Genomic DNA, 25,465 nt, shown 5'->3' with positions numbered 1-25,465 from the left:
CCATTGAAAGGCATTGATCCGGATCCGGCCTTAAGCTAAACGTCGTTTCGGCGCATTGCCGGATCCGACGTTTAGCTTTTTCTGAATGGTTACCATTGCTGTCGGGACGCTAAAGTACTGGCAGCCATGGTAAAGTGTAGTGGGGAGCGCATGGATAACGTGATCGCATGGCACGTCATCCATGCGCATGGGGCGCTCTGACGTCACTCTGGAGCGCCCCGGGAGCCGTGCGGACTGTAAGTATACCGATCCCACGCTCCCCGCTTCTACTATGGCTATTAAAGTCCTGGATGCCATAGTAACACTGAAAGCATTTTGAAGACGGATCCGTCTTCAAATGCTTTAAGTACACTTGCGTTTTTCCGGATCCGGCGTGTAATTCCGGCAAGTGGAGTACACGCCGGATCCGGACAACGCAAGTGTGAAAGAGGCCTTAGCTGGAATAATCCATTCCAGCTCAGATTCACTAAACTGTGACTTGTACCTTGCCAATGTGTTGCTGCCATCTACTGGTAACTAGGCAAATTACAGGAACAATTACATATAACATGGTTTATATGCACATTTCTGGAGGACATAAGCAAAATCACATCAGATGACATTATAAAGCTCTTAGGAGATAGTAGCGGGGTAGAGGCGTGTAGTAACACAACTCTGGCGTGTTACACGTGGTTTGTATATATGGTGCATATGAGGATGCCTGTTGGGCTCTTGCTATTGTTGCTAATAGGTGTCCAGCCTTTTCACACTCCTCATAATATTGTTGTTTCAGAAAAATACGTTTATTAGAAGCCTGTTCCAAGATATTTGAGTTAAGAGCTTCCCGTGTGGCCCAGTGTGGGCGTCGATGGGTCAGTAGTATATGCAGCTTTCCTGGCGGATAACTGACTTCTCCAGCTGTCTTCGGATCTCATTCAAGTCTATTATTTTCATCCAAAAAGGGTTCAAGCGCCATAATCTGGGGCTCCCATAACCAGCTCTCCTCAATTGTAGTGTGTCTTTTAGTGGGGAATTATCCGACAACAACCTGGGAAGGAACTGGGAGCCAGTGACCAGTGGCAGTATGTCATTACCCAAATACCCAGCGCTTAATCTATTCTGGATAGAGAGGTGTAAGTAGAGAATGCACAAGAGTATTCTCGGGCTAATGGATTCCTAAGGCGCCATATGTTTTGTAAGCCCAACTTCCCTAGCATTCTGCCAAAGGATGTTTCTGTAGTGTTCGGCAGCGGGGATCGAACAGGAAATTTATCAAGCTCTACATCTAAGTTCTAAGTAATTATTAAAATCTCCCATAATCAGTAGGGACAAGTGCGGGCAGTCCTCTGTAAACTTCAGTGCAGAGTTTAGCACAGAGTACGAGACTCGCGGGGGTATATACACCCCTATAATAACATATAATAAATTTTACATTGAATAATACACCTTTTACCGCCACATAACACCCCTCCTTGTCTATCTTAGTCTTGATTGGGGAGAAAGGCACATTTTTTATGGATAAGCAGGGTCACCCCCGTGGAGTATGCAGAGTGTACAGAGCGATACTCTCTTCCTATCCACGTCTTATGAAGCCATTGTAAGGTATCAATTGTCATGTGAGTTTCTTCTATCCCAATTATTGATGGCGGAAGTTTCTTAAGATAGTTAAAGAGAGCAAATCTTTTAGTAACATCGCGCATTCCTCAGACATTCCATGAGATAAATTATACGGTCCCCAAAGTACCATATGAAAAATAATAAACAACCCTCTTATAACCAGCATCACAATGGCTGCCCTAGAAGAGATTATATTCCTCAACGCCTCACAAAAATTAGCTGTGGACACTATGCAGAGGTATCCCTTCCCCTCCCCCCCACTATACAAGTGTTAACTCCTGAGGCTCTCAAGTGAGAGTTGGGGCTGTGATATGGCACCCAGCCCAACAGTGCGGCAAACATAAGCAGAAGTTGTAGCCCATATGGTGTCTTTAAAACATCCTGGGTGATCCGACTTAGGGATGAGTGATGGAATACAGACGGCAAAAAGGTAGCCTTTAAGATCAACAAATAACCCAGGCTATACCGCATCCATTCCACTCCTCTCCCAAACTCGCCTTACATACATTTCCATTAAGCATCCTTTCATAGTCAAAAAGTAGTACAATATAATAGAACATAATACAATGTAATGCAGATCAATGATATTCTCCCCCCCCCCCCCCCCGTATGAACTCTAGAAACCCATTATGCAGTCCCAAAGTCCCGGAACATTTAACCGCACGATAATCTCTACATACAGTCCCAAAAATATATTTATCACCAAGGGCACCAGCATAGTCGTCCGCACAAGCTGGCCCACATAGCTTCTTAACCTCCAAGCTGTCATCCATTTGAGGCTGCAGGTTCTACTGATGGAGCTGTAGGTTCCAGCCATTGCACAGCTGTCGTAGATGTGTCAAAGAGATTAATTTCTCCGTTCTCTACTACTCGCAGCTTCGATGGGTATAGCATGGAATATGGCAACTGGCGTTCTCTCAGGTGTCGTTTCACCTCCACAAATTTTATTATTTTCTTCTGTACTTCCGCTGAAAAATCAGGGAAGATGAATATCTTCCTGCCATCAATTATTAAATCTGTGTGGTCTCTGGCTCTACGCAATATAGTGTCTCTATCCTTGAAGAGCAGCAGCTTGATCAGAACTGGCCTTGGAGGGGCCCCCAGTGGTGGAGAGCAGAAGGGCACCCTGTGGGCTCTTTCAATAGCAAATAGATTAGAGAGAGTGTCCTTTCCAAATTTCGCAGTGAGCCACTGCTTAAAAAAGACCGCTGCATTTGTTTTCTCTGCTTTTTCAGGTATGCCCACAAGAGGTATATTATTTCTACAGAGCCTGTTTTACAGGTCATTGGCTTTGCTCAGCAAATAAGAAACATCGTGCACCACTTTTCCCATATCTTTTCTGACATGAGGAACCTGATCTTCCAAGCAGCCGACCCAGTCTTTATACCTCTTTAATGCTCTCAGAGACCTTCCTCAGATCTGTTCTAATAAAAGACATATTCTCTTAAAGGCTCCCCTTTTGTGTGTTTAGGGAAAGAAGCGCTTTGCTGCAGTTAGTAACTGCAGTGTAGACATCTTTAATGGTAGGCTCATTTTGTGCCTTTGACTCTGCTGTGCTACATTCACTATCAGCTGCAGCCAGGTTAGGGAGGCCTCCCTAGCAGCCCCAGACCCTCCATACTCTCCCTGCTGTTGGCATTAACAGAGGAGTTCAGCCAGGGCACAGTACCTCCTTTCTGCAGCGCATCAGGATCAGATGGGGCATTTGTAGGAGCTACTCTAGCAAATTGCTCCAGGCACGCCGCAACCTCCGGTGCCTTCACCAGCATGCTGGTGCCATCTTGCTTCGCCCATACTGCAGGCCCGCTCTCTTTCTCCTCCTTGTCTTTCTTAGATGGCACGTCATACTTTACTTTTTTTAGGCTGCCCAGGCTCTGGAACTCAGCGGCTTTCCCCAGGGGATCTTGTCACCCAGAATACAGGTGAATGCAGGAGGATTAAGAGGATCGGAGTTCGGGAGAGCAAGGTACAGCGTCCGCTCACATTCCCGGCTAGGCCACGCCCCACTTGCCAAAGAAATTTATCAGTTAGACCCTGACAAGCCAGCCTTTACGAAGCCCATAGGTCATCCTGGGAAAAGGGGAGTACTATCAGGATTTAAACCCAGATACTCTTTTGTCCTAGGCAGTAGCTCATCTCGCTGACCTACTGGCAATTCTGGACAGCTCCTTTCCTGAATCTAATGAAGAGGTTCTTGATAGTTTTGCCTTGATTTCCCAATTAGCTTCACCATTGGACTTCCTATGTAAGCCAGGCCTTGCCACTTCCTCCTTGCCAGATTATTGTGCTTCCAGCCTCTATTCCATCTAAAACGTGTTACCTCACTATGCTTCTGCCTCTTGCTACCACTATTACCATTCATCTGTTACCGAACTAGGACTCTTATTTTACTACACCGTGCTTCAGTAAACTCCAGCCATCTGAATTGTCACAGCCACTGAACTCCTACCTTGCTTTCCAGACCTTGATGATTCCACATAGCAGGTGAGCAATCGTGTTAATACTATTACAGGATGTGACTGAAGTATAAGACATGGCGTAAGCAGGATTGTTAGTGCAGCACTAGATGTGACTGGGGTATAAATCATAAAAGCAGAATAATTAATGCAACTGGAGTATAAGAATTAGTCTAACCATAGTATAGGTGCAACTGAGAGGATTGATAATATTATGTTGCACTTGTTTTTACATGCTGATTATTACTTCATATTTATCGGTGTGTAGGATAATCGTGGAGCATGGCGGTGGAGAAAGAAAGCAGTGAGCTCAACAATCTAAACATCAGCACAATCGTCCAGGATGAGACTGCCCCAGCCCTCCAGAAGAAGAAAGTGTCCGACTGTGCGTCACTAAAGGTAACACCATTTTCATGGGTGGTTATTACAGGAGTGATAATAAAATAGAATACCCCTACTCACACCTGACCCTCTGAGGAAAAAGACTTTACCCCTGGGGATGGCCTGAAGTTTGCGGGGGATAAGAGGATGAGGACAGAGCCAGGTGAAGGGTGAAAAGTTCAAAGCTTTGATTTCTTGACTGAAAGTCACTATTTACTAAAAACTAATATATCAATGGAGAAACGTCAGGGGTGCCCCTATCCCCACTTATATTCAATCTAGCCCTATAACCAGGGAGTGACATAATAGTTTCAAACTTATACACAGGCATATCAGTAAGGGAATGGTACTGTGAAGGTACTACTCTTTGCAGATGATCTTATCCTGTTTATTGATGATCCACAATTATAAAGTAGCTCTCAAAATTACTTGACTTTATAAGCCACCTCGGGACCACATCGGATTACTGGATAAATGTAGTGAAAAGTGAGTTATTAGAATTGGCTAAACCATAGGGACACAGAGAATGGGGATCCTTGGAATAGTTATAGTCGACCGGTGTCTTCCCATATATCATATCTAGGGTTTAAAATGGGTGAAATCCCAAAGGCATTATACTCGTTAAATTATAGTCCTCCACAATAGGGAAGTTGGTAATTGACCTGATATTCCAGGGAAGAACATTCCAGAGAGTAGATGCAGCTGGAGAAAATCTAGAACATGGGCGGAGAACCTTTTTGCTGCCGAGGGCCATTTGGATATTTGTAACATTGTTCGGGGGCCATACAAAATTCCCAACTTAAAAATTTGACGGCTATATTTGGTCAAACATATAAGTGACTTATGGGTAAGTTACATAAATTGCACTTCAATGAAAAAAAACTAGAGCGCTGTATTTTTGCAGCACAAAATGGCAACTGCATTATATATTACAAATAGTACAGGCGCCATTTTGACCACATATAGCAGTCTAATATTTAAGTTGAGAATGTTATGTATTGAGTTATTTATTTGGCATTAATGGCAGCCAAGCTAAACCCAGAGTGGTCCAGAGAGGGGTTCACCCAGCTTTCATTCTCCCTGCCACTGTCCCTTCCTTTGTCAGTTTCTCAGCCTCAGATCTGACCCTCACCTCAGCCTCAATTCAGCCTCCTATCAGATACTCCAACCTACATCAGCCTCAGATAAGACCCTCATCAGACCCTCAACCTCAGATCAGACCCCCATCAGACCCCCCAGCCTCAGATCAGACCCTCAATAGCCCCTAACCTCAGATCAGACCCCTATCAGACCCCTAGCCTCAGATCAGACCCTCAGCCTCAGATCAGCCCCAACCAGACCCCCAGCCTCAGATCAGACCCCCCAGCCTCAGATCAGACCCATCAGACCCCCAGCCTCAGATCAGACCCCCAATAGCCCCCTCAGCCTCAGATCAGATCCCTATCAGACCCCCAGCCTCAGATCAGCCCCATCAGACCCCCTCAGCCTCTGGTCAGCCCCCATCAGACCCCCCCAGCTTAAGATTAGACCCAGATCAGACCCTCTCCACCCTCAGATCAGCCCCAATCAGACCTCAGATCAGACATCTTAAAAAATTCAAAAATAAACTTACCTCTTCAGCTCCAGATGACACTGCCACTTGGGAGATCCACTTACCCTCCCTAGTCTTCTTCCTGCTGCGCTGTACTGTGACCTGACAGCGCACAGTGTCAGGTCATAGTGCACGTCTACGTGCACAACATTCTGACACTGTACGTGTCAGGACACAGCGCGGGGCCGGAAGAAGACCAGGGAAGGTAAGTACAGCTAGCAATGTGCCTCCCGCATGCTACTGACCGCTCCCATAATGTAGGTGCGACGCCCGTACGGCGGCCTGGGATTCCTTAAGGGGAAAGTGTTTTTCGTGACGCCAGTTGCATTTCAGCAACGAGGGAATGAATCCACTTATGTAGAAGGTGATAGTGGAACCCAGGTGTAGGAATGCCAGAGTGGTGTAAGGGTTGCCTATAATGTCCCTTTAGGTGTGGATTTATGTGTCTCTTATTGTAATCTTAGGAACTTCTTCCTGGCTTCAAGCTTACTTAGCTTGGCTTTTAGGGAGAGCTCAGTCCCACAGGGATGGGCGTCTGTTTTCCGTATGAGTAGGATGTCTTACAAACGGGTTTCCCTCTCGGTAATAACCAGAGAACCAACAAGTGTGCGAAAAGCGCTCATTCCTGGCTCTTTTTTTTTTGTATTGAGTATCCTAATACCAAAGAAAGCATGGGGGTGTCTTCACTCTGTAATCCCACCACGATGCAATGAAACACCTGCAAATAGAAGGTTGGCTTTATCCTGTATTCTCTTCCAACACCAAGGTCTAATGATGCTTCACGCTTTGTCACCTTGATGACTATACAAGTAGCTGAACATTTACGTCCAGATGGATTACACCCAAGAGTGCTTAAAGAGCTCCCTTCAGTCATTGCTGTGCCCCTGTTTATAATTTTTAAGGATTCTCTAGGGACTGGTACAGTGCCAAGTGATTGGCGCAAGGCAAACGTGGTGCCCATATTCAAAAAAGGATCAATGTCCTCCACAGGTAATTATAGACCAGTTAAGTTTAACTTCTGTTGTGGGAAAAATGTTTGAAGGAATCTTAAGGGATTATATACAGGAGTATGTGACTTTAAATAACATTATAAGTGATAACCAGCATGGGTTTACAAAGGACAGAAGTTGTCAGACTAACCTCATTTGTTTTTACGAGGAGGTGAGTAGTAGCCTGGACAGAGGAGCGGCTGTGGATGTAGTGTTTCTGAATTTTGCAAAGGCTTTTGATACTGTTCCTCATAGATGCTTAATAAGTAAAGTAAGGTCTATTGGCTTGGAAAGTATAGTTTGTAATTGGATTGAAAACTGGGTTAAGGACCGTGTCCAGAGAGTTGTGGTCAATGATTCCTATTCCGAATGGTCCCAGGTTAAAAGTCGTGTACCCCAAGGTTCAGTGCTGGGCCCTTTATTATTAAATTTATTTATTAATGATATTGAGGATGGGATTAATAGCACCATATCTATTTTTGCAGATGACACTAAACTGTGTACAACTGTATGGTCTATGGAAGAGGTCCACAATCTACAAGCTGACTTGAACACTCTGAGTGATTGGGCATCAACTTGGCAAATGATGTTCAATGTGAACAAATGTAAAGTTATGCATCTTCATAGTAATAATCTCTGTGCTTCAGATGTCCTAGGTGATGTAGCACTGGGAGAGTCACTTATAGAGAAGGATTTGGGTGTCCTTGTGGATGGTAGATTAAATTATAGTATACAATGTCAATCAGCTGCTTCAAAGGCCACCAGGATATTGTCATGCATTAAACGAGGCATGGACTCGCGGGGCAGGGATGTAATACTACCACTTTACAAAGCGCTGGTGCGGCCTCATCTGGAATACGCAGTCCAGTTCTGAGCACCAGTACATAGAAAGGATGCACTGCAAGTGGAAAAAGTACAGAGGAGAGCGACTAAATGTCACGGCTGAGGATGGGGAAAACCCTCAGCCGTGCGATGACCGAAGATGTTAATGGGTACTCAGCCAGAACAACAGAAATAGGGAGCAGGTCACCTCCTATTGCGTCCCTAATCTGACCCTAAACTCCTAACCGTATGAGCCAACCCTGATGGTAGGAGGGCTCATACACCGGAACCTAATAGTCCATGCTAGCCCTCAGGGTGGCCCTGGACTAGGAGCTGGGTAGACAACCTGTTCCTCCTGGACGCGGAGAAACAGGAGTCTAAAGTGGCCAAGCTATAAAGAAAGGGGAACAAAAACAGTCATATGGCAATGGCAGGTAAGTGCAACTAGTACCACACCTACCTGCCACAGACACAGAGCCTGGAACCCAAGTATAAGTGCTGCTGTCCACCATAACACAAGAGACAGAGCACACACACCACACAGGAAGCCAGGAAACCATACGCTGCAATAAATAAGCATAACACACAAACACATCCTCATCACATCGTGTATCACAATTTCTGACCACAAGGGTGGCCCTCACTGGCAGATTGTATATGGGACCAGGAGAGTGCATCCAGCTTACTACAAGGCTGGAGTACCCCTCAGACATCAGGTCTTAACTGAGGCTTTATAGCACATGTAGTCACACCCAGTGCACACACACACTAGGAAGGAAGTTAACCCTTCCAACACCAGGGAAGGGAAGACATCAACTTAAAGGGGAAGTGCACGCAACTCAAACCCTGTGCACACCAAACAGGGAATGTGCACACATACACACTGGAGCTGTTACTGCAGGCAACGACATGCGTGGCAACCATGTCCTGGGAGTCAGCCAAAAGGCCGAGACACTGCCACCACATGTACAATATAGAACACGTTGCTACGGGCAGCCACCAGTGAAGGGAAATGTCACAGTGCACACACCTAAACCTCGTGCACACCAAACACATAAAAGGCACACCTAACAAAGACAGGTTGCCAGGTGCAACCGCATACCTATTGCAGCAAGCTGCCTAGCACCGCTCAGGCTGCTCTGCTGCCACATAAACAATGTTGCCAGCGGCAACCACAGGTGAGGAAACATACTTTAGCCCTCACCTGTGATTGACAACAAAACCAAGACCGCAGGCAACTGCATGCGGTTACAGGAGTCACGACCATGACCATGGTCGTGACACTAAAACAATAAGGGGCATGGAGGGTCTTACTTATGAAGAAAGATTAAAAGAATGGAATTTATTTAGTCTTGAGAAGAGATGTCTAAGGGGGGACATTTTTAACCTGTACAAGTATATAAATGGGCCATACAAAAAATACGTCGAAAAGCTGTTCCATGTAAAATGTGCTCAAAAGACAAGGGGGCACTGCCTCCGACTGAAGAAGAAAAAGTTCAGTCTACAGAAGCGTCAAAGCTTCTTTACTGTAAGAACTGTGAATCTGTGGAATAGACTTCCTCAGGACGTGGTCACAGCAGGAACAGTGGACTGTTTCAAAAAGGGTTTAGACGAATTCTTAAAAGTAAAAAACATAAATGCTTATGAAAACGTGTAGAAATCTGAGTCTCACTTTCTTCTGGGATTCGCGTCCCCACCTATTCCTTGGTTGAACTTGATGGACGTTTGTCTTTTTTCAACCGTATTAACCAGGGTTTTTTTTCTCAGAGAAAAGGTGGTGGAACTCACCCCTCCTCCCCTGGCCATGCCCCTACCCACCCCTAGGACCACCCCCTAAAACCGCCCCTTTAGAGAACAGGGATGCAAGTAAAATTGCCAGTGACGGTCGTGACAGCCAGGCTGCCAGTGCCCGTGGCCGCCGCCGCCCTAGTCCACACATGGGCAGCGCAGCCTGGCCCCTTCCTTCCCTGTTCCCCTAATTGGCCAATTCAATCTTTTTTAATTTAAAAATGAAATAAATGAAAAATTACCTTTTTCCTTTTGTTTCATTTTCCTGCCTGGTGCCGCTCTGCCTCCTGACTCCTGCTCGTGCCGACACCCACGACACTAAACTACCGCCCGCGCATCCAGCAGCCGCCCTGCCTGCTGGGCGGGCCTGTCAGTGGAGCCGGAGGCGGGGGTCCCGGGTCTGGGGCCGCAGACAGCAATGGAGTCGGCCTGGGGGCGGGGTTTGGGGCCACAGAATCAGCGTCTCCTCTCTCACTCTCTCCGCCGCTGTCAGTGGTGGGCGGGTGCTGGGCGGGCCTGAGCCAGTGGAGAGCCGGAGGTGCCGGAGGCTGCAGGGACTGAGCAATCATGTAAACTGTAAGTAAGCAGCCTAAGCAGCGGGCCGGCTGAGCCCAGTAACTAAAGGGGGGCAGGGCGAGTCGGCAGAAAATAGGTGGCGGAACGCCGTTCCGGGGCGTTCCGCCAGAAAAAAAGGCCTGGTATTAACTATGTACAGATGCAAGAAAAAGTATGTGAACCCTTTGGAATAATATTGATTTCTGCACAAATTGGTCATAAAAAGTGATCTGATCTTCATCTAAGTCACAACAATAGACAATCACAGTCTGCTTAAACTAATAACACACAAAGAATTAAATATTACCATGTTTTTATTGAACACACCATGTAAACATTCACAGTGCAGGTGGAAAAAGTATGTGAACCCTTGGATTTAATAACTGGTTGAACCTCCTTTGGCAGCAGTAATTTCAACCAAACGTTTCCTGTAGTTGCAGATCAGACGTGCACAACGGTCAGGAGCAGTGCAGTTTCTAGGTAAAACTTCTCTCAGGGCGAGTGTCAAAAAAACTCCCCCCCCCCAACCCCATCAAAACTCCTCGATGAAATCATATGAGAAGAGTACTTGCAACCGTCTCACCATATATATATATATATATATATATATATATATTTTATAATGCTCAACACAAGATTTATTGAGAGCAAACGAAAATCAAAATTACTGCTTAAACTACTAAAAGTCACAGGCAGAGTGGTACAGGAGAACTACAGTATAAAGGAAGTCATGAAATACAATCATCAATAATGTGCAAAACCAAAAAACTGTCATGTTAGCATTTAATAACTAACTAAAACCCAATCACAGCAGATCTCAACTAGCTCACGCAAGTAGGGATGAGCGAACCCGAACTGTATAGTTCGGGTTCGTACCGAATTTTAGGGTGTTCGTGACACGGACCCGAACCTGAACATAAAAGTCAGTGTTCGGCGCTTTCTTGGCGCTTTTTGAAAGGCTGCAAAGCAGCCAATTAACAAGCGTCATACTACTTGCCCCAAGAGGCCATCACAGTCATGCCTACTATTGGCATGGCTGTGATTGGCCAGTGCAGCATGTGACCCAGCCTCTATTTAAGCTGGAGTCACGTAGCGCCGCACGTCACTCTGCTCTGATCAGTGTAGGGAGAGGATGCAGCTGCTGCTGTTAGGGCCAGATTAGGCAGTGATTTACTCTTCAAAAACACTTAATGAAGTGATCGATCTACAGCTGTGAATCATTCAACATCTGCTATTTAATTGCTCACTGTTTATAGGCTGCCCAGAGCGTTTTTCTGTCACTTTTTTCTGGGGTGATCGGTGGCCATTTTGTGTCTTGTGGTGCGCCAGCACAAGCTGCCACCAAGTACATTTAACCATCAATAGTGTTTTTTTTTTTTTTTTTTGCTATATCCTACATCAGGGGCTTGGCTGTGCTTGCTATTTTATTGAGGGGTGAAATAGAATTGCCAAAATAGCAGTACCCTGAATCTGGTGTTTCAGCTGTGGCTAGCCAATTGTAATACTGTCTGCTGACTGGCAAAGGACATATTTTTTTTCTGGGTTGAACTACAATTCCCAACTTAGCAATTCCCTAAATCAGTGGTTTCTGCTGTAGCAGGCCAAGTTTAAATCGATCCATAAAAGGGTATATTAGATTGAAGATGCGGATAGGGTCATCCTCAATAACTTCACACGCTACCGTGCATTTCCAAGTCTAATTCTGTCCGTAAACGTATACCTGTCATCCGGCGCCTAAATAATAGGCCTACAATTTATATTCAGCTAAATCTGTGTTTACTGCTGTGACTGGTCAAGTTATTTAGTGTCTGTCAAAGCACAGTTTTTGTTCTGGGTTGAAATACAATTCCCAACTTAGCAATTCCCTAAATCAGTGGTTTCTGCTGTATCAGGCCAAGTTTAAAGGGAACCTGTCATGTGGATATTTGATTATAATCTAACTAATTATATACAATCATTAACTACTAAAAAGTTCCTTAGATGTATTCACTTACTGGTGTGACAGATGGTTACCTCATAATATACACACAAAGATGCCACATGCCGCATGCTAATGAGCTGATTCGAGTCCGGCGTGATGTCATTGAGTCCAGCGTATATTTAATTCAGAGCTATAGCCACTCCCCTGCCCACCTGCTGCTGATTCCTATGGAAACAAACTGTCATTCAGCAGCAGGTGGGCGGGGGAGAGTCATTTTCAATACAAGATGTTGGCAGATTGACTGGGTCAATTAAAGAAAGTGACCCAGCATTTTGCTAAGAGAATCAGTCACTTATTTATGTTGCCCTTAGTTAGGACACCATAAAACTGGTGACAGGTTCCCTTTAAGGACCAGGCCATTTTTTGCAAATCTGACCAGCGTCACTTTATTTGTGAATAACTTTAAAACGCTTTTACTTATCCAGGCCATTCTGAGATTGTTTTTTCATCACATATTGTACTTCATGGCACTGGTAAAATGGAGTAAAATAAATTATATTAAAAAACTTGGCTGACGTTACAAGGCTTAGAAGTTTAGAAGCAAATCTTGAAATTTTTCTGAAATTTTCCAAAACCCACTTTTTAATGACCAGTTCAGGTCTGAAGTTACTTTGTGAGGCTTACATAATTGAAACCACCCAAAAATGACCCCATTTTGGAAACTACACCCCCAAAGGGGTGATTTTACAAACTTTGTTTACCCTTTAGGTGTTCCACAAGAGTAATTGGCAAATGGAGATAAAATGTCAGAATTTTAATTTTTGGGCAAATTTTCAATTTTAATCCATTTTTCCAGTAACAAAGCAAGCTGTTAAAAGCCAAACAAAACTCAATATTTATTGCCCTGATTCTGTAGTTTATAGAAACACCCCATATGTGGTCGTAAACTGCTGTATGACCAAACGGCAGGGCGCACAAGAAATGGTTTCTGGAAGGCAGATTTTGATGGTTTTTTTTTTTACACCATGTCTTATTTGAAGCCCCCTCTGATGCACCCCTAGAGTAGAAGCTCCAAAAAGTGACCCCATTTAAGAAACTACACCCCTCAAGGTATTCAAAACTGATTTACAAGCTTTATTAACCCTTTAGGCGTTCCATAAAATTGAATGAAAAATTTCTGAATTTCACTTTTTTTTTTTGAAGATTTCCAATTTTAATAATTTTTTGCCAGTAACAAAGCAAGGGTCAACAATCAAACAAAACTCAACATTTATTACTCTGATTCTGCAGTTTGCAGAAACACCCCATATGTGGTCGTAAACTGCTGTAAGGGCACACAGCAGGGTGCAGAAAGAAAGGAACGCCATTTGGTTTTTGGAAGGAAGATTTTACTGGATTGGTTTTTAGACACCATATCCCATTTGAAGCCCCCTGATGCACCCCATGAGTAAAAACCCCCAAAAAGTGACCCCATTTTGGAAACTACTGGATAAGGTGGCAGCTTTGTTGGTACTATTTTAGGGTGCCTATGATTTTTGGTTGCTCTACATTACACTTTTTGTGAGGCAAAAAATAGAAATTCTGAAATTTCATCTCCATTTGCCATTAATTCTTGTGGAACACGTAAAGGGTTAACAAAGTTTGTAAATTCAGTTTTGAATACCGTGAGGGGTGTAGTTTCTTAAATGGGGTCATTTTTAGGAGTTTCTACTCTTGGGGTGCTTTAGAGGGGATTTCAAATGGGACATGGTGTCAAAAAACCAGTCCATCAAAAACTGCCTTCCAAAAACCATATGGCGTTCCTTTCCTTCTGCGCCCTGCCATGTGGCCATACAGCAGTTTACGACCAAATATGGGGCATTTCTGTAAACTTCAGAATCAGAGCAATAAATATTGAGTTTTGTTTGGCTGTTAACCCTTGCTTTGTTACGGGAAAAAATTGATTAAAATTGAAAATTTGTCAAAAAATTTCTGTTTTGGCACCTTTTTTTATTATTTACAACGTTCATCTGACAGGTTAGACCATGTGATATTTTTATAGAGCAGGTTATTACGGACGTGGCGATACCTAATATGTGTGCATTTTTTTTATTTATTTAGGTTTTACACAATAATATCATTTTTGAAACAAAACAACATAGGCCAGAAACAGTAGCAGTAAGGACAGCTAGGCTATACATGAAACAGACAGAATCAGGAGCAGTTGGGCGCTGACAGGCTATACATAAAACAGATAGGATCAGAAACAGGCACTGCCCGGCTATACATGGAACAGACAGAATCAGGAGCAGTTTCATTACCAGGCTATACATGGAACAGACAGGATCAGAAGCAGTTGGGCGCTGCCAGGCTATACATGGAACAGACAGGATTAGATGGCAGTTGGGCACTGCCAGGCTATACATGGAACAGACAGGATCAGAAGCAGTTTTGCTGCCAGGCTATACATGGAACAGACAGGATCAGAAGCAGTTGGGCACTGCCAGGCTATACAGGGAACAGACAGGATCAGAACCAGTTTTGCTGCCAGGCTGTACATGGAACAGACAGGATCATAAGCAGTTGGGCACTGCCAGTCTATATATGGAACAGACAGGATGAGGAGCAGTTGGGCACTGCTAAGTTATACAGGGAACAGACAGGATCAAAAGCAGTTTTGTTGCCAGGCTATACATGGAACAGACAGGATCATAAGGAGTTGGGCACTGCCAGTCTATACATGGAACAGACAGGATCAGAATCATTTGGGCACTGCCAGGCTATACATGGAACAGACAGGATCAGAAGCAGTTTTGCTGCCAGGCTATATATGGAATAGACAGGATCAGAAGCAATTGGGAACTGCCAGGCTATACATGGAGCAGACAGGATCAGAAGCAGTTGGGCACTGCCAGGCTATACATGGAACAGACAGGATCAGAAGCAGTTGGGCACTTCCAGGCTATACACGGAGCAGACAGGATCAGAAGTAGTTGGGCACTACCAGGCTATACATGGAACAGACAGGATCAGAAGCAGTTGGGCACTGCCAGGCTATACATGGAACAGACAGGATCAAAAGCGGTTAGGCACTGCCTGGCAGCAAGGGGCAACACCCAGCAAGGCACAAGACAGACTGACCACAAGCCCCACAGCTCACAGATAGAAATAGCTGCATAAGAGGGCACCAGATAAACCATGCCCAGGAACAGACCAGGGAATGTTAACCCCACCAGCACCAGGAGTAACAAGAAGTATAGAACAAACTATACAAGTTTCAGTTCACACAGTCACAGAATGCTGCAGCCAGCACGCCCAAACAACAACCAGCATACACAGGATAAATTGTAGCCAGTACGCGATTACAGGCAGCCAGCCTAAACAAGTGACAGAACCACACACAGCATCCATACTCAGACGCAGATCACACTCAAGGCCGCAGCTAGCACACATCACAGAACCAGCATACATGGGAACACCCACAGCTAGTAGTTTACAAAGTGCATGCAGCCAGCCTGCATGGCATCGGTGACAGGAACCACAGTGATATGGATATGGGGAGACACACACGGGCAATAGTTCACATATAACACCGCAGCCAGCACACATCACAGAACCAGCATACATGGGAACACCCACAGCAGTGGCGTAGGGATCGCCATAGCAACCATAGCAATGGCTATAGGGCCCTACGCCACTGGGGGCCCGCCCGGGCCGCATTCTTTTTATTTTTTTTATTTTTTTTATTTTTTTATTAACACAGTCACAGTAAAAACACACAGGCAGCCTGGCCCGACCGCCCGCCCCGTGTAGTGGGCGGGGCGTGGGCGGTCCGCGGCTCGGGCCTGGCTGGGGGGAAGGCAAGGAGGAGTAGTCAGGTCAGGACTGGAGGCTGAAGCAGGCGGGCCTGGGGCGCACTGCCGCACGAGCAGAAGAGGTAGGTAACTAGAGGGAGGAGGAGGCGGACTCAGGTGGTGAAGGGGGCGGGGCCAGGCCATAGAGGAGGCGGGGCTAGGTCGAGGAGGGGGCGGGGCCGGGTCATTGGGGGGGCGGGGCCAGGCCAGGTCGGGCCAGGCCGTGGGGGGGGATGGGGTTACCTGTTGTGGAGGGACTAGGGAGGGAGAGGGAGTGCTGCTGCACTGGCACCAGTCAGATTAGCGCTATGTCTATCTGAGTTGCTCTGTCACTGACCTGACATCAGTGACATTGCTCCGCCTCTCCCCTCCTTAGTTCTTATGATGGACAGTGACCAGCAACAGGATGGCCCGATGTGAGCGGAGCTATAATAGCCACGCCCCTTTTTCTACCCGCGATTCCTGCTGCCTGAAGTTGAACCTTCCCTGCCCAGCATGCTGAACACCAGTTGGATTGCCACAACTGCACCAGTGATGTGAGTGGCAGGGGAACTGGGGTTATATTCAGCTTTCCCAGACTGTGCACATGTGACTGCAGTACAGTAGGAAAGCTGAGTGAATTATATCATCAAATGTCATCCAGCTTCCATGCTATCCTGCATGGCACAAGTGCAGAGGACATTAGAGTATGGGGGAGAGGCACAGCAGGAAAGCTGGGTGTCCGTCTATATATGTGTATTGTATATGTGTGCGTCCATATATGTGGTGACTGTGTGCATGAATGCATCCATGTATGTGGAGAGTGTGTGTATGAGTGCGTCCATGTATGTGGAGAGTGCGTGTATGAGTGCGTCCATGTATGTGGAGAGTGTGTGTATGACTGCGTCCATGTAAGTGGAGAGTGCGTCTATGTATGTGGAGAGTGTATCTATCACTGCGTCCATGTATGTGGAGAGTGTGTGTATGACTGCGTCCATGTATGTGGAGAGTGCGTGTATGACTGCGTCCATGTATGTGGAGAGTGTGTGTATGACTGCGTTCATGTATGTGGAGAGTGTGTGTATGACTGCGTCCATGTATGTGGAGAGTGCATGTATGACTGCTTCCATGTATGTGGAGAGTGCGTGTATGACAGCGTCCATGTATGTGGAGAGTGTGCGTCTATGTATGTGGAGAGTGTTTCTATCACTGCGTCCATGTATGTGGAGACTGCGTCCATGTATGTGGAGAGTGCGTGTATGACTGCGTCCATGTATGTGGAGAGTGCATGTATGACTGCCTCCATGTACGTGGAGAGTGTGTGTATGATTGCCTCCATGTATGTGGAGAGTGCATGTATGACTGCCTCCATGTACGTGGAGAGTGCGTATATGACTGCGTCCATGTACGTGGAGAGTGTGTGTATAACTGCCTCCATGTACGTGGAGAGTGCATGTATGACTGCATCCATGTACATGGAGAGTGCGTGTATAACTGCCTCCATGTACGTGGAGAGTGCGTGTATAACTGCCTCCATGTACGTGGAGAGTGCATGTATAACTACCTCCATCTACGTGGAGAGTGCGTGTATAACTGCCTCCATGTACGTGGAGAGTGCATGTATGACTGCCTCCATGTACGTGGAGAGTGCATGTATGACTGCCTTCATGTACGTGGAGAGTGCGTGTATAACTGCGTCCATGTATGTGGAGAGTGCATGTATGACTGCCTTCATGTACGTGGAGAGTGCGTGTATGACTGCCTCCATGTATGTGGAGAGTGCGTGTATGACTGCCTCCATGTACGTGGAGAGTGCATGTATGACTGCCTCCATGTACGTGGAGAGTGCGTGTATGACTGCGTTCATGTATGTGGAGAGTGCGTGTATGACTGCCTCCATGTATGTGGAGAGTGCGTGTATGACTGCCTCCATGTATGTGGAGAGTGCATGTATGACTGCGTCCGTGTATGTGGAGAGTGAGTGTATGACTGCGTCCGTGTATGTGGAGAGTGCATGTATGACTGCCTCCATGTATGTGGAGAGTGCATGTATGACTGCATCCATGTACGTGGAGAGTGCGTGTATGACTGCCTCCATGTATGTGGAGAGTGCATGTATGACTGCCTCCATGTATGTGGAGAGTGCGTGTATGACTGCGTCCATGTATGTGGAGAGTGTGTGTATGACTGCGTTCATGTATGTGGAGAGTGCGTGTATGACTGCATCCATGTATGTGGAGAGTGCGTGTATGACTGCGTCCATGTATGTGGAGAGTGCGTGTATGACTGCGTCCATGTATGTGGAGAGTGTGTGCATGACTGCCTCCATGTATGTGGAGAGTGCGTGTATGACTGCATCCATGTATGTGGAGAGTGCATGTATGACTGCCTCCATGTATGTGGAGAGTGCGTGTATGACTGCATCCATGTATGTGGAGAGTGCGTGTATGACTGCCTCCATGTATGTGGAGAGTGCATGTATGACTGCCTCCATGTATGTGGAGAGTGCGTGTATGACTGCATCCATGTATGTGGAGAGTGCGTGTATGACTGCCTCCATGTACGTGGAGAGTGCATGTATGACTGCCTCCATGTACGTGGAGAGTGCGTGTATGACTGCGTCCATGTATGTGGAGAGTGCGTGTATGACTGCCTCCATGTACGTGGAGAGTGCATGTATGACTGCCTCCATGTACGTGGAGAGTGCGTGTATGACTGCCTCCATGTACGTGGAGAGTGCGTGTATAACTACGTCCATGGCTGCAGTATGAAAGGTACAGAGGCTAAAATACTTGTGGATATGTAAAGGTAAATCAGACAGGTCTATTACAGTTGCAGCGCAGGTTTTAAAGGGGTTAAGTTGAAATTAAACTCCGTCAGCAACTGTAAATGTTAAAAAATAAAGTCATACTAAAAATGACAGTAAATACAGTAAATAAAAAGTCACAAAATAGCCATATAAGAGAGGTTTGCACAGGAGGAGGCGGTTTGTGAAGAAGCGTGTGTGTGGGGGGCACCGTACAAAAAATAGCTGTGGGGCCCAGTCAGTTCTAGTTACGCCTCTGACCCATAGCTAGTAGTTTACAAAGTGCATGCAGCCAGCCTGCATGGTACCGGTGACAGGAACCACAGTGATATGGATATGGGGAGACACACACGGGCAATAGTTCACATATAACACTGCAGCCAGCACACAGCCCCAAGCAACCAGCATACATAGGTTTCAGAATGCAGCCAGTATGCAAGAGAGCATGCAGCCAGCCTACATAGCACAACTGTCACAGAGAACCGCACCATGACAGCTACCTTTTTGGACAAAGTCCTCAAGGGATTTGCTAGCAAAGCTTCTTAATTTGTTAGAGATACTTCTGACTTTTTATCTAAAATGAAATGTGTGGACATAATTGAGGGCGACCAATTAGTCTCATTTGATGTAGTGAGCCTTTATACAAGTATAGAACAGGGATTAGCAGCGATAGGGGTAGCATTATACCACTTAGAATTCACATGGGAGGCGCAGGTGCAGCCATAATCTCTGCACACCTTATGGTTATGTACCTTTATTTATCTCATCTATCCATCCCCCATCCATCCATTATTCCCCATCTATCATCTATCGATCCATTCCCAATCTATCTGTTTATCCCCTATCTAGCTATCTTGGAAGCATAAAGACTTGTCCCCGACCATTGTTCTGTGTGAACATGCGAAGGATATGATGCCAAAGAAATAATATAAGAATATAACTTGCAATCAGCACGTACTAGAAAAATAACCAGAAATGCACAAATAGCTAAGAAATATTCACATGAATGCCCTCTCCTACTGGGATGGTGACAACCCCAACATGTGTTTCTGTGAAGCCTTCATTTTGTGGTGGGCCTGTATGCTTTCAAATGCCAGGGCTGAATTTCTGTCCCAATCTGGCCTTGATCTTAGCCCATCATAATGTGAAGTCAAACCATACTTATTGTAGTTGTGTATAGATATAATAAAGACAAACTCTCTATAGATTTTAATATTTATTAATTCAGGAAAGATCTTACAATCATGTCTGGTAAGTGAAGGAGCTGCTTTATATCTTAGCAGCTTCCTTCTGTCACATCCAGTAGGTGAAGGAGCTGCTCTATATCTTAGCAGCTTCCTTCTGTCACGTCCAGTAGGTGAAGGAGCTGCTTTATATTATAGCAGCTTCCTTCTGTCACATCCGGTAGGTGAAGGATCTGCTTTCTATCTTTGCAGGTTCCTTCTGTCTCTGCCACCACATTGTAGATGGTTACATAGCAAGTATGGCTGAAAGAAGTCCTTCAATTTCAACCTTTACTTACTTGCTATGATGATCCAGAGGAAGGCGAAAAACCCCTGAGGAATATTAGTTGTCCTCATATAAGGGGAAAAAATTCCTCCCTGACCCCAAATATGGCGATCGGAATGAAACCCTGGATTGTTGGTGCTCCAATCTACGTGGATGTTCAGTGGTGGACACTCGGTAGGTTTGTCAAATCCGGTTAAAGGGAAAGTCCGGTTGAGTTGTCTTGTCCGATGTTTGCTGTAAGAAGACAGATATACATGTCTAGGTCAGTATCTGATAGAATAAACACTTTCCACATCATGTAATCTTTACAAGGACAGTTAGATCTTCACATTAAATGTCCTATTACACTGCCTCATCGTGACAGTTGTATTTGGAAGGTTGTGCTGGATCCTGTGAAATTAGTACAGGCAGTGCAAGCGCCGATGGAGGAGAACATATCAATTGGTGCTTGGTTACACCGTCCTGATTACACAGAACAATGCAAACAGGATGCTGGAGGAGCGACTGCTACCGGCTATTCATTATCAGCAGCACAACCCTGATTACACAGAGAGATGTGCTGCCGATAATCGACCGTCTTATATTCTGATAAAAGATGCCCATCGACCGATGAACAAGCAAATGCTTGTTGATTGGCTGCTCGATTATACAAGTTAATTATCCTGTGAAGTCTACAAACCAATAATCGTGGGGTCTAATAGGGGCTTTATTCTGTAGACCTGGTGGGGCTCCTCAAGTATCACCACTACTAGTCACTCAAGGATAGTTATAGCTTGGTTGGATAAAAATAGTCTGAGGGTGCATTCTCATGACCGTATATATTTTGCGGTCCTCAAAAAATACGGATGCGTGTTGCATCGTTTTATTTTTGCAGATACATTGTAATAATGCCTATTCTTGTCCGCAAAACGGACCAGAATAAGACTTGTTCTATATTTTCAGTGGGATTGTGAAATAAATATACGGATGCTGTCCACATTTTTCGGACCCATTGCAATGAATGAGTCTGCATCCAATCTGCAAAATTTAGATCCGGTGGGGACCAAAAATATGGTCGTGTGACTTGGGCCTAATTCTTTTTAACCACTAAATGGATGGAGGTAAATATTAGGCTAAAAGAAAAAACTACTATGATCACACAATCCCTAGTCACTTACTAAAGTTGCACATTTATATTTGGCGCAGCCTTCATGTGTCTTGATAGTTACCCCCTATAGTTACACAGCAATAATAACACTATGGATCTCACAAGGTGTTATACTTACATTGTCATATTGGAATGGTGGGTGGTTTACGCTGTGTTATGTGGACAGCAAAATAGATCTAATGAGAAATGATGGTGGTAAGCTGGAGGACACAGGCCGTAATGAAGACATTGTAATAGGCAGAATCCCCTATGAAAAAAGAAATAAAGCATGAGTCAATTTGTTTCTAATGTCGATTGACCATCTATGAGAGATATAACAATTGCCTTCTCAGTTGACATGAAATCTTGAGGGGAATATCTTCTCTTCACTCCATACTCACCTGGTATGGTAGCATCTACTGGTATTATTGCTGGCAGGGCTGCCTTCTACAGGAGCTGCTTCATGGTGACAGGTACAGTAGATTGTGGAATTCAGAGATGGAGAATATTGATGGATTTCATAGGCTCTTCTGGTTTGACTTGGTCATCCACCAGCTTTATCCACAGACCAGTTACTTTTATTTCTTACTGAATGGCCTCTTAGAAAATAGTTTGGCCATCCAAGTTTGGTTCTGCATGATGACAGGATGATATTGTCTTGACCACTCCGGACATACAAAGCTAAACTGATTGAAGATCTTCTGGTGTTTAGATCTTATTTTGTTTGGCGATTCAGCATAGTCCAGAGTTTGGTTCATATTAAGGTCAATAGGAGCTGCCATCATGCTCGCTGGTGGTGCCATTCTTCTGGCTTCTACATCTTCCCAACTGATGTCTGCAAGAAATGGATGGTTTTTTATGTCTCCCTTCACTCCTAGCCGCTGGAACTGATTTTTACACAGCAGCCCTTGTAAGAGGTTGTTTACTTCAGGAGTCAGAGACTCTCGGGAGACTGGAGGACAGTTGAGGACAGAATGCTCAATTTCTATTGGATGTTTTCCAGGAAAAGGAGCCTTTCTTGTGTAGAGTTTGTACAGAATCACGCCAATTGCAAAATAATCTACCCCTCGTCCATGTGAGTGGCCGTTCACCAGTTCTGGGGCTGCGAATCCTGGTGTACCTATGCACCTCTTTGAGGGACCCTGATGCACACCCATTGCTGCCATGCCAAAGTCTGTTATTTTTACATGGCCGTCTACTGTCAGAAGGATGTTTAGTGGCTTTAGGTCCCTGTGTAGAATGTCTTTGTTGTGCAGGAACTCTGTGCCACAGACCACTTCTGCCAAGATGAATCGTATGGTGGCAGTATCAAGAGGAAAGATCTTTCTCATAAAAACAAATAGGTCCCCTCTGGTGGCCAATTCCATGACATAATAGACAAAGTTTCGGGTGTGGAAGGCGGCCAGGCCATGAATTAGATAAGGACTCTGGTGGGATAGTTGTAGGATATGGCGTTCTACCAAACTGTATCCACGCTCCGTAAAATCCTGTTTATCAGCCACTTTAATGGCAACACATTCCTGGCGGATGACATCTCTTGCCAAGTAGACTTGACCAAAGCTTCCTGCTCCCAGTTTCTGATGGAAAGTGAAGGACTGTAATGAAAGGGGTACTGTGGCAGGTGTTTTCTTGCCAGACTGGTCAGGTTCCTCCAGACAGTTGCCAGTTTTCTGTTGATGGCTACTGCTGCTCTGAGATGTTTTGGTAGATCTGCTGAGCTCCTCAGGTTTCTCCTGTATTAGAGAGCTGCTATTATTGCTTGACTTTTCAGATCCATCATCTTTTCTCTTATCACTGACCTTCATGCTTTTATTTTCCCCTTTATCGTCCTCCTTTTTCTTCCCTTTAGATGACACTTTGTCTGTTTGCAGAAAAGAAAGAAACAATTTATGTAGAATTTTATACAAGTAAAACCCACATCAAAATATGTTCATATATGATCATTCATGGAACCTAAAACCTATATTATATTCTGTACAGGATAAAACCCTAAATAAAAACTGAAATACCAATCTGAGGCCTATGTGTTTCTATGATTAGAGACAAATGGGGTCATTTACTAAGACTGGCGTTTCAGACACCAGTCTTAATAACCCTACACTTACGCTTGATCCTAAGCCTAAGTTCTATTTAAGGCGCCGGCATATAACAGCCTTAAATTTACACCAGCACACATGCTGGCGTAGATTTAGATAAATTTCAACGCCAAAAACTGCCATAGAAAATGATAAATGAGATGGGCCTGCCGGCCTGCCCTGTTCCACGCCCGCGCCACACCCCTCTTTTTTCTTAGAACTGGCGTACGTGGCGTGGTAGGTTAAGAAGTCACACAAAATCTGCCCCAAATATACACAAAAAAGTGGCATATATTTGGTCATACATGATCCCAAAAATGTGTATTCACACTTAGTGTTTGCACAGGTTATATGAAGATCTCCCAGATATGCCATGAGCTAAACTCTGTAATAAAATATTAAATGATATTATCACCAAATCTCCTAAAGCAACATGTGTGCAGTGTGTAAATATTATAAAATGGGGTGCGGCAGAAGCATGTACGGTATAAATAGGAAAAACCTCCCCCCAGTTGACGCATTTCGGACAACACTAGTCATGAATAAGGACTAATGTTGTACTAAATGCTTCTGCTGTACTCCACTTTATGATGTTTGGAGACTGCTTAGTGGATAGTTTTAAAAGGACTTGTTGCGACCACCATGCACCGAATTTTGAAATTCACATGTTGTAGCAAACATATGAGTCACACTGTAACCCCATTCATTCCTATGGTAGACCTGCTCTCTGCAAATCTTAGGCACCACGCCGGCACGCAACACTTGTCTTGCTCAAAATCGCCCCGTAAGACGTACTCTAAAAGCTATAATTCTATTTATTCGGAGTGTTGCTCTGGATCTCATTCCCGTATATGCCATGAGCTACCTGGAACATACACTAAATAATACCTGAGTGTGAATGCACCCTAACTCTGTGTAACCTATAAAGGTTCTGAACTATTCCCATGAACATTTCCAAATCCAGATGTTTCATGATTTCCTACCTCTGATGTGACTGGTTCCTGGGATTTCACAAGGACTTTGTTCTTTGATGGGACTTGTCCTCTTCCATTTAAACCCAGCAATCCTCGCCCATGATTTCTGTAGGCGGTTTAAGAACAGGCTTTTTTGGCTTTTCTTGGCTCTCTGTGCATTCTCCATTCCCTCCTCTCCACCTTTCTTGTTATTTCCATCCTCATTTTGCAGTTCTTCTCCATCCTGTCCACCATAGTACTGGATGTACAGATCTTCCATCCTGTGGATCAGGTCATGAATCTGATGGTATTCTGCTAGCATTTCAGCTTCATATTGTTGTTCTTTATCCTGTCCACCATAGTACTGGATGTAGAGTTCTTCCATGTTGTGGATCAGGTCATGAATCTGATGGTATTCTGCTAGCATTTCCTGTTCCACTAAATTGTCTGTCACCAGTTCTGTCTCCTTGTAATCAGCCATGATGATCTGATTTACCTCCGTTTGATCCATCTTTTCCTTCACTTTTGGTGGAATGTCAACTGTAAACAAATATATAGATGATAAGTAGTCACATCAGAGCCTGGAAGGCTGCTTTATATATTGGTAACATACATACTATATTCACTATGACATGTCACAATTGCTCTTTAGAAAGTGGTACAGATGGAAAGTGAAGAAGTTGCTCGCAGCTACCATTCAGATAGCTTTTATTATTATTTTATGGTTGTAAGAGATGTGAGCTGGAATCTGGTTGGTTGCTATTAGGGATCGACCGATATTGATTTTTTAGGACCGATACCGATAGTTTGTGAACTTTCAGACCAATAGCTGATAATTTATACCGATATTCTGTGAATTTTCATTTTTTTTAAAATAAAAAAATTCCCACACAAAAATTAATGCTGAAAATTAATGTTTATTGCTAATGTTTAATTTTTTTTGTTGTAAATATTTCTTTTTAATTTATACTTAATTTTTTTTTTTTTTTTTTTTTACCCTTGTCGTATTCACCCTGATAGGGAAGAATAGGGAGAATAGGAGCTCACACTGTCCCTGCTGCTTTGTGCACACAGCAGCAGGGAGC

The 25,465-nt window shown here is 44.7% G+C and overlaps 1 protein-coding gene across 2 annotated transcripts in view; it reads left to right on the top strand.

Moving 5' to 3' along the window:
- The window catches only part of LOC122926611 (solute carrier organic anion transporter family member 1C1-like), a 196,809-nt gene that overhangs the window by 57,877 nt on the left and 113,467 nt on the right, over positions 1–25,465 (top strand). The window contains exons 1-2 of one of the 2 annotated variants that reach the window (XM_044278036.1): positions 4,031–4,080; positions 4,321–4,451. In XM_044278036.1, coding sequence (XP_044133971.1) covers positions 4,335–4,451 — 117 coding nt within the window. In that variant the 5' untranslated portion in view covers positions 4,031–4,080; positions 4,321–4,334. Of the gene's footprint in view, positions 1–4,030; positions 4,081–4,320; positions 4,452–25,465 lie in introns of those variants that run through there. The other variant, XM_044278035.1, reaches the window with a different exon arrangement.

Source organism: Bufo gargarizans, chromosome 2 (genome assembly GCF_014858855.1).
Source record: "Bufo gargarizans isolate SCDJY-AF-19 chromosome 2, ASM1485885v1, whole genome shotgun sequence".
Lineage (NCBI taxonomy): Eukaryota > Metazoa > Chordata > Amphibia > Anura > Bufonidae > Bufo > Bufo gargarizans.
The sequence above is the reverse complement of the archived record's forward strand: the minus strand, read 5'-3'. Positions and strand labels throughout refer to the sequence as shown.